This window comes from Chironomus tepperi, unplaced genomic scaffold, assembly GCF_022539635.2.
Source record: "Chironomus tepperi strain 1889 unplaced genomic scaffold, CSIRO-AGI_Ctep_v1 contig_293, whole genome shotgun sequence".
In the NCBI taxonomy this organism is placed as follows: domain Eukaryota; kingdom Metazoa; phylum Arthropoda; class Insecta; order Diptera; family Chironomidae; genus Chironomus; species Chironomus tepperi.
The window spans coordinates 300,313-316,673 of record NW_027226415.1 but is presented as its reverse complement, the minus strand read 5'-3'; the positions used below and the strand labels follow the sequence as shown (position 1 = coordinate 316,673).

Genomic DNA, 16,361 nt, shown 5'->3' with positions numbered 1-16,361 from the left:
GCCAAAAAAATCGAATTCTTCTATGTACCTCATATGTATTCATGCCACATCTGACGATCCCTAACATAAGTAAACTAGGTCAAGGTTAAGCAACAATCCAATAAATCTCAAAAACTTCTGCACATCTTGAAAATATTATTTTCATTTACTAGTTCCTTAACTTCCTTAACATTTATGTTCCACTAGAGAGAATAAATGTCGGAAGCAGTAAAGAAGAAGAAAAAGGAAAGAAAAGATCAAAAAAACTTTAATTTTACTGTCAGAAAGGCTCGAACAATAAATTCCATTATAAATGGTAAGATTAAATTTTATCACTGTTTGGTGCTGCTTATGTCCCATTTCAAAATAAAACTAAGGAATAACTTTTTTCAGTCAATGTAGGTCAACATTTACACATCATCCTTATCACTTGTGTCTTGCCATCAAAAAAAAAGCAAAAAACTGAATAAATTACGGAACTTACTTGTGGATGGTCTTTTGATTTTCGCACAACTTTTGCCATGACTTTTGTAAAGTTTGAATCTTTTCATTTTTCTTTCGCTTCTCCTCGTCAAGCTTTATCATTTCTTCTGACTTTATGGACTCACAAATGGACTCATCTTCACAATTCTCATAATCATCCTCATCATCATCGTCATTGCCATTTTCATGTTGCTTTCTATCATCATCATCAACAGCTAAATCTTCAAAAGAATATGAAGTCTCGCGTGTACTTGACAAATTCTCATCCATTTCAATGTGCTCAAAGTTCTTATCCATCTCATCCTCATCCACCTCCTCTTCCTCAATTGTTGAAAATTGCTTCTCATTCTCATACGATGCTTCACGTTCCATTGATGATGTTTTTTCATTCACATTCTCATCATTTTGATGATTCCATGATGATTCAAGTGTATCCGGATCCATTGTCATAAATTGCTCTAATGCTGTCGTAACCATTGCAAGCTTTGATTGTATTTGTGGCGGAATATCTGTCATCGTTGATAATAGTTGTTGTTGCATTTGACGAAGCTTTTGTTGAAGACTTACGGGACCTTAAATATAAAATTGGAATGAATGAATTTTCAAGTGAGGAAATTGTGGAATTTTTTTGGAGATGAAATTGTGAATTTTTGTAAGATAATGGAATAAGATTTTGATGGAAAATGGCAATTAAGTTGCTGGTTCAAGTGCTGACAAAGGAAATATTTTTGTTAAATTGATGCAATCATAGATCTAGGATGGATATGATTCATTCTATTTTCTAGTCTCATTCAACTTAGCTTTTCTATTCTTTAGAGCAGAGCTGGAAGTCGGTAGACTTGAGTCGACTCGAATTCATGCAAAAATCGAGTCGACTTCAAAGTCTGCCTTTGAGGATGAACTTTATTCAGGTTACTCTGAATCCCCTTTATATATTATGTATACTCGGGATTATTGATTTGTATTTAAATTGGAATCGTAGACATGTGATGGGATGAAGGGAGAGGGGGTACTAATAAATTCAATTTTCGCACTATGTAATAAGTGAACGGTCCCTTATAATATCACAGACTAACGAAGGATGAACAAAAGAATTCTAAGAAATTATCGCTTCCTCCTTCTTTTTCCTCTAAACGACATAAGTCTCGACAAAAATGTTAAAAATTTATAACACAACTTTTAAGTCGCTATAAATAAATGAACTTCAAAAAAAAAGTCAGCAGATTTCTATTGTTGAGTTGGACCAAATACATCGTAATATAAGTGATCTAGTTATTCAGTTCCCAACAAAGATGCATTGTTATTCTTGGTTCAAATTCTACATAGTATTTATTACCCCGGACAGACAAGGAGTATACTCATGAGTTGTATTTCGAACGAAATCGAGCATAGCATGTTCAATTATATTGATTGAGTATAATCATAAGGACGCTCATTTGAGTTAGTATGCACATTGTCTGTTAAGGGATATACCATCCAAAACCCACATACATAGATGAACCAGCTAAACGAATCCAGCATCTAGCTTGTTCATTCAACACTACAAATCCATAAAATATACCAATTTACCCAATAATTTTCCACCCATTGAATCAATTCCATCAATCTTACAAATTCAAACACAAACCTTCAAGCACAACCTCTTCAATCGTTTGCACATCTTCATCATCTTCGTTTGCATCAAATCTACACATGGAATAACGAGAGACGTAGAAGTAGAAAAAAAAAGCAAAATGGTAGCAAAAATTGAATTGCAAATTAGTTCACATATAAATCATAAGTATGTATGCATACATTAGATATATATATATAAAGTAGATATGCATGCATATGAAATTGAAAATTGAAATCATTACTTTGCGACTTGAAGCGTTACATCACCACCTGCGACTTTACCAAGATATCTATTTGCTTGAACTAATGTCATATCTTCCGTGTCTCTTCCATTGATTGATAAAATTGCATCGCCGAGTTTTAAATTTGCTTTTTCAGCTCGACTATTTTCCTTCACCTGTTTCACATTTGAGAGATTGAATGATTGTACGGATAGAGGAAGTAATCATAAATATCATACATACATGAAAAATTGTTATTGGCATAAAAAAATCCTTTCCGCCTGTCACGCGAAAACCTAGCAATTCGCCTATATCTTTTAACTCTTCACCTGAATCATCGCAACTTTCTTCAACATCATCATCGTCATTCTTCTCTTCATATTCCTCATATTCATCTAGTGCTTCTGATGTTTCACTCTCGTCATCGTAGTCTTGATGAATTGTCGATGATTTTGTGATTTTTTCAGGCATTTTTTTGCTGCTACTTTTACTTCTAAAATTGAAAATTAAAATGGTATACAATGTAAGTATAAGCTGAATGCTTTGAGTGACCTAAAGAAAAAACTGTGTGTACAATGAAAATTTTTCGTTAGGATTTTGTGAGTAGGAACAAAGGAAATGAGAGAATATTGAACGCTTTTTGTCAATTATGAACTTTTTTGGCAATTTTGTGTGTTTTCTGACAAATTCCCTGTGGAGTCGTATGCATCTTACCCTTCTGTACCTCTATAAGCTACATCTAGCTTTATTTCGTCTTCAGCTTCCCACGTAACCCGAATGTTTCATATGGATTGGTTACAGAACTAGGTTTTTAATCTCGGGATTAAAATATACCAAACACCAGACTTAATTTCTGGTTTCTTTTAAAATTACATGCAATTACATCTCGGAATTGAAAACCACTATTTGGACATAATCGAAATTGGTTGAAATGTGATCAAATCAGTTTCAAACTATTGTTTAGAGACTCTATACCAGTAGTGGATGACCTGCATGGCAATGGACACTGGTATGCCGCGGATATGTTTAAAAAATTAGCATATGTACATGAAAAGTTTAATACAATAGCTGAAATTTCAAGCCGAGAGTTTTGTTTTTGAGATTTAAGGTCTAGATTTTTGGTTTTTGGTAGATCAATAGAATATTGAACGGATTTGGTGAGTCGCATGAAAATTTATGTTTGATATGGTGTGCCACAAAAAGTTTCTAGGGCTCAGGTGCACCGTGAGTATATTTATTCATTATTTGCCTACGTACGAGCTTCAATAATTTGTAATAAACGTTTTCCGAATTTTTAAAGGCATTAAAACATTCAAAAAACTAAATTGTTACAGAAAATGACGAATTGTTGTGAAAAACCGAATGAATAGATATGATTTTAAGAATTTTAAGGTCAAAACTTAAAAAAAAAATAGTGAAAATGATTATAATTAAAATTAAGATTTTAAAATCTCTAACATATGTATAACAATAGATTATCACAAATTACATAGTGTAATCTAGAATTAGCAAATGTGAATTCAACAACGCATTTTTCATCAGAACAAGAACAAAAAAACTAATTAAATCTATTTTAAACAATTAAACAATAATCTAAAAATACAACAAAATTAAATCAGTGAATTTATTTTGTTATAAATATCCACACACAAAATTTCATTTGTTTTATGCAATTAAGCATGTTTGTGTTAGTTCACATTTCCTAATTACATTAGACACAAGTGCTAATTTTATTGCATTTAATTTACACAACTATTTTTTTGTTAATTCATCTCAACTCATCATGATGATAAAGCATAAAGTAGTAAAAATTATTAAATGAAATGCAAACAATTTAACTTCCAACGAGACATGAGCATACACAAAATAGTTTCCATCAAACTATCAACAGCTTTTCTCATTCAATTTTATTTACATGAAGGCAGAAGTGCACCTTAACAAAACAATAGAATGAGAAGAACAAAAAAAAATAATAAAAAGTTTTGAAAGGAAAAGTTTTTCATTGCTGAAATTTTTTCCGACAGAAATCTTTCATGATGCTTTTTAAAACATGATAGTTCTCGTATATTTTTTTTCATTTTTTTGATAAATTGTTTAAGAAAGAGTAAAAATGGAAAGGAATTGTATGAAAAATTGAGAGATTTTAAAGGTTATAGCGCATTTTATGCTTGATTTTGTGATTGGTTGTTTAACATTTTCTTAGTAATTCTTCAAGGTGGGTCAATAACCACTAAATCTAAGAATCTGACCACTTGTTTTGAACTTGATTACTTTTTTTCTATTTTCTATAGTTAAGGTCAAGTTAAGTCGAGGAGATTTTTAAATATTTACTAAATCAGGATCGCAGTGCCTTCGGATCTTCGTTTAGTGCATAAACACATCGTATGGCTCTTCTAGCGAACATAATGATAATGATTTAAAAAGCGTTGACCGTCATTTGATGTTATTTTTAGAATTAGCTTGGGTTAAGGCATTCTTTAACGGGTGTGAGAGACTACTTAACCGAGCAATACAGGTGAAAATGAGACGGATTCAATAAAACCACTTTTGTGGAACCTTCAAAGCTCTATAACAGATTCTTTGTCGCTAGTGTTACTCGAGTCTTTTTTAAAGCTTAAAACGAATCCTTATTTTTTTATATTCAAGATTTCCGTAATTCGAGAATTTGCATACTTTTACAAGCTAAAATTGAGTAATTTTTTGGTGTAGATTTCAAAATTCGGTAGTCAACCTTAGTTGTCAGGATTTTCAAATTCTAGGCTCTAATAGTTTAAATAGACGAATTTACAGGAATTCTGTTAACTTCGTGTTTAAAATGATTTCTGAAAGATTTTCTGTAAAATACGAATCGACTTCGAATTTAGAGAATCCTTTTTAGATTCTAATAAAATAAAATCATACCAAAATAGCATAACGGTTAATAGATCCGAAATTCGACAGCAGATTGGCATGACTATGAAATATTGTCGGAATCAAATCTAATTCAAAGATAACTCTGAGTCATGCCGGCCTGGGCCAGAATTCTGAACTAGAAAATTCCATAATTTTCCTAATCTCAAGATAAGTGTCTGAGCCTTGACTAAAATAAATTATACCAAAAAAAGTTGAACTAAATTTGAATAAGTCTAACTCATTCAGCATGAATTACCCACAAATCTGAATTATTTCTCACAAAAATGTAAGCAACCAAACACCCTTTCCTTCCTAATTCAACAAAAACTTTTTTTTTATTTTATGAATATTCAAAACACGAAAGCTTAACTTGATCTTCAATATGGCATAAAAAAGGGGGGCACATCAAAACATAAACACAACAATTTATCATCCAAAATTGGAAATTAAATGAAAATGTCTACGAGGATTCTTCTTGCTGTATACGCAACAATTTCCACTAAACCCAAACAGAATTAATCAATTTTATTATATTTGATTGATGCGGCAGACAATATGACATCAGAACATGTAAATCTTTTTTTTGTCGGTTCCTCTGCTCGGCGAGAAACTACGAGAAACTTTCTTTCTTTTTTTTAATCTGTTATGTAAATTTAGCTCGTCTTTCATTCAATATTCTCGTTGATTAATAAATAGATAGAAGGAACAACTTGAAGAAGCAGCAAAAGTTTTTTGTTCTTCCTTCTTTGTTCAATCAAAAATTTTTTGTATTTCTTAAATTGGAATGGGAAATGAAAAATTATGAGCACGCACCTGCCACAATAAGGATGGGATTTTTTATGGATTTATTTGTTATTAAAGTTTTTCACCTTTTTTTACTTGTTTTATGTCTGTCTGTCGATTTTTAACGTAAATACCACAGTAAAACAAGTTGTAACTATACACAAGGGTTAAAAATTATTAAAAAGTTTCTTTTTTTTGCTAGAATTTCTTTTCTTTTTTTTCTCTTTTTTCATATGAATAAAAAAAAGTATATAGCTTTAGAGATGAACACACACTCGTTCTGATATAGTTTAATTGACTGACTAATTGAATCTATTGTTGAAACTTTAATTCTATTTTGTTGAAAACTCTGCAACAGCAAATTGTAAAATTGATGAAATTACTTGTTTGAAAGACAAGCTGATGATGGTTTTCTGGGAACGCATTTTCTTGTTGATCTGAAGTCGATTTATGAGGAGTTTCAGTATTAATTGACGAGCGTCATTGTCGAGTCCTTTTGCAATTATTATTAAACTTTCCACAACACATGTCAACTGAGCATTACAACGTGTTCGTTAGAACTCCGCTACTTACATAGGTAGTGCTGTTTATATTGAAGTCCTCTGAAGTTGGTTCTATTGCTGGATTCCATGTTCCAATTTCTAATACCAACTGCAACATTATGTCTATCAACAGCTTCCTTTCAAAAGTTCTATAGTTGTCCATGAGCTCTTTTATAACTCAAAAAGTCACAATGACGACTAATTTAGATCCATTTTTACGACGATAAATTTTATCAATCGCATCCAAAGCCAGGTCTTTACGTAGACAGCGAGACAAACATCTTGGAACGGACTTCGCGGTTGTTGAGGATATACCAAAACAGCGCTGTTTGGGCATTGTTGGTTTTATGAAGGATTTCGGCATTTTTTAGAGAATTTGGGATGGTACAACAGATCATCGATCTCAGTGCCGTTGCTATAAGCAAACCCTGCATTATATTCTAAGTAGTATCTAAAGTCAATTGTTTAATGTTTTCTAGTGCAGTGTTTCTTAAACTTAATATTACTCACATTCAGTAATGTAACCAGTAAATAGAAGTTTACTATTTAGTTCGATACAAAGACAAACTTTCATCCTAAATAATAGAAATTCAGTGTGAATGCCTTGCAGCAATAATGGGAACTTAAGCTATAGAATGACTAAATTGGCCGAATCATTTCTTGGAAAATTAACAAATAAAAAACTTATTTTCAACAGCATGTTCCGAGCAGCAAAATGCAGTTTTACCCTAAATGGTACTTTGAAATGGCACCGCTACATCAACGCATGGACGGTAAAACATTAATGTTACTTGACGGCACCACGTCTATTATTTTTGTTTTACTAATATGGAAACAAATCGGATTTGCGGCAACGTCCTACTAACAAATTTTAACATTTAAGATCCTGCATAAGATACTTCAGTCATGACAGTCTATAGCCTAAAGACAATACGTCCAACAAAATTTCAGCATTGTCAAAAACACGCACATCGATTAAATTTTCTTGCAGTAAATGCAATTTTCTTAAAACTGGGTAAAATCAAGTAGAATGAAACATTTAAATTCGTGAAAATTCGATGCACAAATACAACAGCACAAGACAAGATACAGTCATGCAATTTTTCTTCTTCTTCCTTATCTCGTTCCTTCGTTGTTTTAAATAACTGATTACTTGCTTTATTTTTGAAATGTGCACAACAAAATACAAAAAAGCGAGCAAATAAAAAGAGAATAAGAGAACGAGAAATGAGAAATAATTGATTGAGTGATTAGCGTGAGTTATTTGCTATGCTCGAAATTTCTTTTCGTTCCTTTTACTCGTGACTGAAACAAAATAACAAAACGGCAATATTTAGCTCCAATTCAGTCGAATCGTTTATTGTTTAAGAAAAAGAGTCTATGAAAAGAAAATGAAAAATTGATTTGTTCAGTACATAAAAATAAAGATATCGTGCCTTATTCCATGCTATAATTGTTGTGGAGAGAAAAAAATTGGTTCGGAAAATATTTTTAATTAATCTTAAATTTCAAGTAATTGATGTAATTAAATGGATTTTTCATTCTAGACGAGACATGAGATGTGATTTAGGAGTGAAACCAAAATATTTTGACTGCTTTCGGCTACGACCGAGATTATCGGGTGAAAAGGTTTAATACGACGATAAGATAAATGAGGAAGGAGTAAGTCAACCAGGAAATTCGGATAAAGTTGAAGATATTAATTATTTTAAGTGAATTTTATAAATTAGTTACAGAAAATTAATTAATCATGCTGGATAACGTGATTTATAAGAATTTAATAAGATGCTATAAGATTCGTGATAAAGCTTGAAAATAAAGTCAGGAAGGAATAGGTCATAGAAGTGTCACATCATGAAAAACACGAAAAATAGTGTCTTAAGACCAGTGTGACTCTGACATCAGAGTTAGTTAAATTTGATCCCTCGCTGTAGTCACCCTTGTACAAAGACTTTATTCCTATACTTTTTGTCTTTCGAGAACACTTTGAGCAGACATCAAGTCTCATTCAAAATATTTTTTTCAATTTTATAATATTTATAAATAAAATTTAATGAATCAAATGGAAGCAAATGCCATCAAATTTTTAGTTTATAAGTTTTGTACCTAATTCAAATAAAAAGAGCATTTCGAGGCACAATTGACAAAACCCGGGATGTGTCATTTACCTATAGAACTATTGCTTGTAGTCCTTTTCGCAAATTATCTCTTGCGAAAGACATTTTTCGGTCTGTTTATATTAACCTGTATGTCGACGCTGTTTGTTGCCATTTGTATGCGAATCTGTGAATTGAGGGTTAATAGTATAATAGATCAACACCTGTCCCGACCTTAGCTTTGATGTCTCGAAATCTCTTCAAAACCGAAACTTCGGGAAACTCTAATGCAACTTTAACAGAGATATCTAAATGGTTAATTCATTGACAAGTTACTTTATAAGACAATAAGAATACTCAACTAAATGAGTGTGCTCATGAGTACACTCAATCAATATAGTTCAGTTTATTCAATTTTGTGAGCATATTCATGAAAGTTTTCCTTGTCTGTTCTGGTTAACTAGTGACTCTATATTCACGGTCAAGATGATGATTAAATTCTTACCAATCTATTATTAAATTGTTATCTTTGTCGTCTAGCAATAGTAAATATTTAATGTTTCATAATTTGTGTATAGTTGTTGACCATAATATGTATGATCTATATTCAATTAATTTAAATTCCTACATAATATTTTCAAATAATCCCAAAAGTCATCATTTGCATTCATATTTCAATGCTTTTTGATACACTTTAATCAATTACATTTCTGTGGTCTCCCACACACACATTTGAAACATTCTGAAATTCCATTTAGTATCTAGAAAAACCACAAAAAAATGTTATGAATCAAAACTTTTGATTTTTGAATAATTTTGTGGCTTCCACAAACATTCACAAAAGTTTATTGAACTAAATAAATTCTAAAAATTTTTATATATTTTGAACTTTTATTTCATTTTGAATAAAATATAATTACTGTACATAATTATGAATATCATTTTGCAGTATCATTGATAAATCTTAAACTTCCTGGGACGAAATACTTTCGAAAGTATTTTAGATAAGATTAAACCTTAAAGCTATTTTGTATATTAATTGAAACTTTTTTGTCTTCTTCATCATTTTTAATCTCTAAATTCTTCATCTTCATTAAATATAATCATAAAGTTAATTTTTCCATAAAAAATTAAAGCAATTCATCAGATTTTAGACATTCCATTGAGGTGTAAATTCTGACAAATATAACAAAATTTACAATTCATTTTATTCAGCACTTGATGTTGTCTTAATTATTTCGCTAAATTCCTCTTGTAAACTTTCTTGTTGCTGCTGTGTTGATTCTCTCGCGAGTGCCTCAAATTCCTCTGTTGATTCTTCTTCCTCCATCTTCTTTAAACGCTCTCGCTCTTCTTTTTCGGCTGCCAATTCGCGTAAATTCTTTAAATATTCCTCTTTTGTTGCTTTCATACAAATTTCTCTCTCATGTCTGATAAGAACTGTACTTGGTACTAGGTAGCAATTTGATTCTCTGAAGTGAGAAATGGAAATGAATTATCGAATGGATGTAAAGTGAATTTTGTGGTTTTATGATGGAAATGTTAACCTTTAAGAAGCTTTAAGTATTGAAATTTATTAATTTTTATGCATAGCAAGCCTCGCCCGAAATTGCACACGGATGCAATTTATGACACTTTCAAAAATTTATGTATGCATACAGGTTGTACACCACTGATTTAACTAGATTAACCTGCTTAAAACTGATTCAAACTTAAAAATATGTCATAACGGTCAAATTAAGTTTGACCTAAATCAACTAGTTTTTAATAGTTATTTAACGGTTTAGTAAATTTCAAAAATCACGAACTTAAAAATTTTCTCCACCTCGAAAAGTTTTTTGAAGTTTTTATCGATTTCAAAGCTTTTTATGTCACTAATTTAGCTTATATTGCTTTAAAAAGTTAGCAAAAGTCTATTAAAATTCAAAATATTTTCTAATTCTATCAATTTATAAGAAAAATCACCAAAAACACATCCTGACACGTGCTTTTACACGTGTTTCACAAAAATTAGCAAAAAGTCAACCACAATCTGAAATCATAGCTATTGACCAACATTATATCATTCAAAGAGGCAAAATGAAAATAAGAAAGATAAACAGATGGTCGATAGCTTCGCATTTGACCTCAAATAAATGCAAATTATTTCAATATATTTTGCTCCTTAGTGTGAATCGTGAAATGAAAAATAAAAGAATATTCTTGTTTACTTGTAAATTATACGTTTTCGATCGTTCCATGGAAAGCCTTGGTACAGCAACATGTTCAACTATGGAAAAATAAAAATTAGCAAACATGAGAAACATTTTTCACTTATTTGCAAATTATTGTTCTTACTTCACGCTTCTTCTTTCGTCGACGTTCCCATTCCAACAAATCTAGATCCCTTGCAGAAACTGTAGCCAGAACAGCAGCAATGAAAAAATAAATAGGAGAGAAAAAGAATGTTAAAAATTAGATTTTCAGGCATGGAAAATTGGATTTTTTTTTTGTTGCTTCTTCTTCTTCTCGCGCATACAAAAAAAATAAAATTGTTCATGAATCTCCTACAGGAAAACGAAGGAAATTTCAAATTTAGCTTCAATTCATATTTTATGCAATCTCTCTTTTGGGGGTTAATCGTAAAGCTGAAAGGCACAAGATGAGGAAGTGACTAATGAAATTTTCTGTCTCTTCCTTCTAGTCGACATTTTTCAAATTTAAAACAGATTTTTTGCTAATGTCGAGTTTGCAAGGAAGCCGAGGACGAGAAAATCGAAAGAGACAATTTTTTAATTTCCTCATTTAAGTTAAATAAGTTTCAGTTTAAGGTCATAAATGAAGAAAATGGAGAAGGAAAAAGGAGTTGATGGAAAAAGTTTATAAAGAGACTGCGACTGGATGAAAATGTTGTTAATTTTTTGAAGGAAATTTAATGAGACAGGAAAGGTATGAAATATAAAGCTGTCTGCAGGGACTTGTTGGATATTTGGAAAAGGAAAGGGGATTTAAAGCTCAATCTGAGTCGTTTGTATATTGCGATACGAAAGAGGGGTGTGAAGCACGGTCTGAGGCTTCATATACATTTTGTTGATTTTTCGAACAAATTCTATTACGGGGAGGGGGTTAAAGATTCCTATTTTTTGCGTTACATGTTAAACAAATGATCCCAAACGGAATACAACGTGATAAAGGTTCGTTCATATGTTACGGGCAGAGTTGTTAAAAAATATTCTGTTTTACAGAATGTGTACACATATTTCATGTGTGCACAGGGAAAATTGTAGGGATATATGTGAATTTTTACATATATCCACACATATCCACACAAATTTACATGTGACACATTTACTGAAAACACCAGATTCTGTTTTTAACAACCCTGGTTAAGTAAAAATCTATTTCTTGAGTCCTAACCCTTCCTCATCTCATGCTTAACAAAATTTCCATTCATTCTTTGAGACTTAACAAAATCTCGATCAGTTCTAACCCTGCGTCCTAAGAACGTTGCGTAATGAGTCAATAGCACTCCTGAAGGGATTTAATCATAATTAATTAATTGAAATTGAAACTAAGCTTTAAAACTTTTAGATTATTTGAAATATTTTAGACAGAACTCGAAGTCGACTCGGATTTTGTATGAAAAAGTCGACTCAAGTCGTCACGACTTCATATAACATTCATGCTGACTTGGAGCTCTGGTTTTAGTAAAACAAATTAGTTTCCTACAGAGTTGACGGCATTTGCATCTCTTGGTCATACAAGACAATACGATATGATCTAACACAAAAGGTTCAGTTTCAAATAAAGGATTCCGAGTGGGAATTGAACCTACTTCTTACGATTTTCGGTCACACGCTCTTACTACTGAGCTATTGGGTGCTACTTGACTATATGGCAAAGTGTCATATATAAATCATGCATTTTCAGCATCCCCGTTACTACAGAACTTCCATGAACTTCTATATACATTTTTAGACCACTAAAGGTATCCCATTCCAACAATAGCCACAGTATCTGCCCTATACTAAAGCCTATCTCCCCAATATAAACTACATAACAATATCTACAATCATGACATCATCAACTCGTCACGTATCACAACCAGCTGATTGAAGAAACAATCTCGAATATTTTCATCACCTCAAGATGCAAAATTGACTCATCAATCTACATTGTTATCATTCCCACTGTCATTCAATTGAGACAAACATCTCGAATTCTTTAAAAAAAAAAATCAAAGGAATTTCTCGACGAACGAAAAAAGCAAAACAATTGCACAATTTTGATTTTTGTGAAACTTACGTGGCTTAAAATAAAAATCACAAACATTTTCGTCGTCACTGTCATTGTCTTCATCGCTGCGAATGAGAAAGGGAGATGAGGATATATAAAAAAATGCAAAAATATTCAGCAATAGATAGAATGAATAAAATGAAAAAGTTATTCAATTGTTGAATTTTTTTCGATCTCGAACTTCAATTTCATGGTTGAAATGAGACGGCATTGAAGATTGTTTTTAGCGGTGGGGTGGATTTACTACAATGGAGCATATTTAAATATAATTTTATGGTCCTCATTAATATTTGGATCATGATTTTGTAGGAAGAATTGGAAATTGATTATGCGAGGAATTTTCTGTAATTAGAGTTTAATTTTTGGTGCCATGGTTGGCTACGAAGATGTATCTGACACTTGGCAACAGAATTTACTTATGGTTGCCCTTCATTCCTCCATATCCACCCATAAACTTATGTTTAAATTCAAATAAGCTTCTTGAATTGATTTTAAAGCATATTTCAGATGTTAAACCCGAGCGACACAAGTCAAGAAGGCTCAAGAAGGCTAAAAGAGGTTTAACGAACCCTAAAAGCTCTCTAGCAAAGCCTTCTTCATTTGTGTAGCTCAGGAAAGTCAAATTACGTCCACCAGAATTTGCTAAGAGTCGATTGAAATTTATTTAAAATGTTATACTTCACAAGAGCTAGCAGAAAAAATTCCATCCAAATTTTAATCCTTTTTTTGCGATCCGGAATGATCTCAAGTCAACTTCGAAATCTGGACCATTCCCAAAACATAAAAGCTGACCTAAATAGTACATAATTCTTCAAACTTTATAAAACTAACCTTAAAAAATCCAAAAGATCTTATTATACATCCAACAATTGAATAATCCACTTCAGTGAATCAACCAATTTCAAAAAATAGAAATACGTATGTGACATCACAGACATAATCAAATGTTTAAAACTTACCCCTTAACGAAAAGCTTCAAATGCCTTCCTGACTCTTGAATTTCCAATTGTGCCTCCAATAAAGTTAAACCGTCAGCAGGTGTGTCATTAATTCTTACGATATAATCACCAACACGTATGCCTATGAAGAGTTAGTTGTTATTGAATATTTGATGCAGTTTTTATATAAAGGATATTAGGTTGGGACACGAAGGTTCGGGTCTGAGATGTCTTAAGGTGATTCTTAAGAGTATAGCATGATGAGGTCTTATCAGAACTTAATGTTGCATCTCCCAAGCACTTTAAAGCAATGTGTTGTGTGCAGGGGATACTCAAAAATCCTTGGAAACGCCATGTACCGTATATCATGTGCTGTTCCAATCGAGCTTAACTACCAACATGTGCCACGAAAAGCAACAAGTTCCCCATCACTGCTTTAAATAATCTCAGAGTATCCCGACCTTGAGTCACACAACCCCCAACAATACCTGCTCGTCTCGCAAGACCCACTCGACGTACAGCAATGATTGTCAATGGTTCAAATTGATCAGCACCTCCTGCAATTTTTCATTTAATATATTTAACAATTTTTCATTCATTGATTTTTTTTTGTCATCGCACCTGTCACTTCAATACCCCACAAATTATCGACAAAACTCATTGTACGTTTATCAGTTTCAACAGTGCCTGTATATTTCAGCTTATATTCAATATCAAAACCTCCATGTAGTTGTCGTTTTACAGGTAACTGTCTAATTATTGCTTCTGGGATTTGTGTTGTCATTTTTTTATATCCAAAAATTATTTGTGACACAATAAATAAATAAATTCACTTTTTTATTAAATTAATCACTTTTTAGGTCCGATATCTATCGTGCTATGTCCAATCATCAACTAAAATATTTCGATTAAATAAAAAATTCAAATTTAATATTGAGCAATCGATATTTAATTGTTGCTTAAATTCGAATTTTAAAATCAATCAATGTCACATACACACATGCATTTTGTGTCAGACATCAGCAACAGTGTGAGGGAGATCATCATACTCGCCCAATATCATTTGTCATTTCACATTATTTTTATTTCGATTCTTGATTCGTGGTCATTTGGTAATGAGATGACGACTGTGATATTGTCACAATTTTAGAGCTCTTTTTGTGAAGTCATTAGAGAATATTTGGCAGTTAGTCATCGAGGAATGTTGGTGTCTGATGTGTGTATGAGCCGATTGAAATGGTTCAAGTTTAAATTCATTGATTTTTTGTTTATTTACCGCATAACTCAATTGTGGTCCATGACCTGCTATAGATGTCGTCTGAAAGCTAGATCAAGTGCAGCACTGTCTTTATCGATTGATTGTTTCTATTAGTTCTAGAACCGGCAATGTGATCTGTTGCCATTAATAACAGTGGATTACTTTGGGTCTTTGTGGTTAATCCAGTCCTAGCTTACCTTAAATTGCTTTCAACTTGTACAAAAGTTGATCTCGGGAATTGTCGATTCTAAGTCTTACCATCCCTAGCATGATTGTTCGGCTGTCATCTTCCAGTAAGTGCTTCGGATAGGATTTCACTCCTTTATCAAATTTATCCCGTCAAATTGCTCAGTCTGTATATTTAGCGGTATTGAGGAATTTGGTCAGTTTCGGTATCAGACTTTAACTTCCTATATCCCCCCATAATCCCCTATAATCCGCTATAACCCTCTATAACTCTTTATACTCTCCTATAACCTCCTATAACCCCCTATAACACCCTACAATCCCCAACAGCCCCCTATTACTCCCTACAACTCCCTATAACTCTCTACAACCCCCTATAACTCCCTATAACCCCCAAAGACCCCCTATAACTCCCTTTAACCTCCTATAATCCCCTGTAACTGGCCACAACCCCTTACAACCTAGTATAACTCTCTAAACTCCCTACCCCTATAACTCCCATTACCGGGGTAGATCCTTTTTTGTACCACAAAAATCCTCAGGCCTGGACAATTTTCCACAACTCATCAGATTTTTTACGACAGAATAGTGCACCGCAGTACACAAGCTGCTCACCACTGACCAATATAGTCAGACTCGAATCTCCCTTAATTGCAGAAGCTTCCACATATCTTCTAATAACATTCGCCATTATCCCTACGAATATAAACATATTTTACATTCATGCTGCATTCCCTTTAACATATTTATTCACACCATTAACAATCGCAATCATTATCCATTCATCCATAAGCCAGTGACCCATAAAACAAATTCAAAACTACTGCATTTTCCTCTTCTCAAAGCTTTCATCTTCCATTATTTTCAATCATTCAAGTCAATTTCAATGGAAATAATGCTCGCAACATAGAAGTACGAGAAAAAAAAAATTGCAATTACTCGAAAGACTTTGTTGCTCTTCAACATCCATAAAAAGAATGGGTTAGAGAAAGAAATATACGAGTATAATCGAATGTTATACCTTTTTTTGCTCGAATTTATACAGTGTGTATGTATTTATCGCACATAAATTCACAATCCTCATATCCTCATCC

General features: G+C 32.4%; 2 protein-coding genes across 2 annotated transcripts; both read right to left on the bottom strand.

Annotated features, from left to right (window-relative positions):
* Positions 1 to 463: 463 nt before the first annotated feature.
* LOC139092106 (probable serine/threonine-protein kinase fhkB) lies at positions 464 to 2,768 on the bottom strand (the record flags this gene model as incomplete). The annotated part of the gene is made up of 4 exons (XM_070642393.1): positions 2,541 to 2,768; positions 2,319 to 2,473; positions 2,090 to 2,148; positions 464 to 1,034 (listed from the first exon to the last, which is right to left on the bottom strand). Coding segments are annotated over exons 1-4 (1,013 nt in total), but the record flags the coding sequence as incomplete, so codon positions are not given.
* A 7,049-nt stretch (positions 2,769 to 9,817) lies between these two features.
* On the bottom strand, positions 9,818 to 14,607 carry LOC139092105 (uncharacterized). Its single transcript, XM_070642392.1, has 7 exons — positions 14,445 to 14,607; positions 14,312 to 14,380; positions 13,845 to 13,965; positions 12,895 to 12,950; positions 10,948 to 11,006; positions 10,821 to 10,879; positions 9,818 to 10,082 (listed from the first exon to the last, which is right to left on the bottom strand). Exons 1-7 carry the CDS (start codon positions 14,605 to 14,607, stop codon positions 9,818 to 9,820), a joined length of 792 nt encoding a protein of 263 aa, XP_070498493.1.
* Positions 14,608 to 16,361: the final 1,754 nt, after the last annotated feature.

Bases quoted from the DNA above. Each gene is read 5' to 3' on its own strand.
- LOC139092105 (XM_070642392.1), bottom strand. From the start codon at position 14,607: ATGACAACACAAATCCCAGAAGCAATAATTAGACAGTTACCTGTAAAA. The intron at 13,966-14,311 runs GTATTGTTGGGG...AACTCTTCATAG, and splicing joins GGGTCTTGCGAGACGAGCAG to GCATACGTGTTGGTGATTAT. The intron at 10,880-10,947 runs GTAAGAACAATA...ATTTTTCCATAG, and splicing joins GACGAAAGAAGAAGCGTGAA to TTGAACATGTTGCTGTACCA.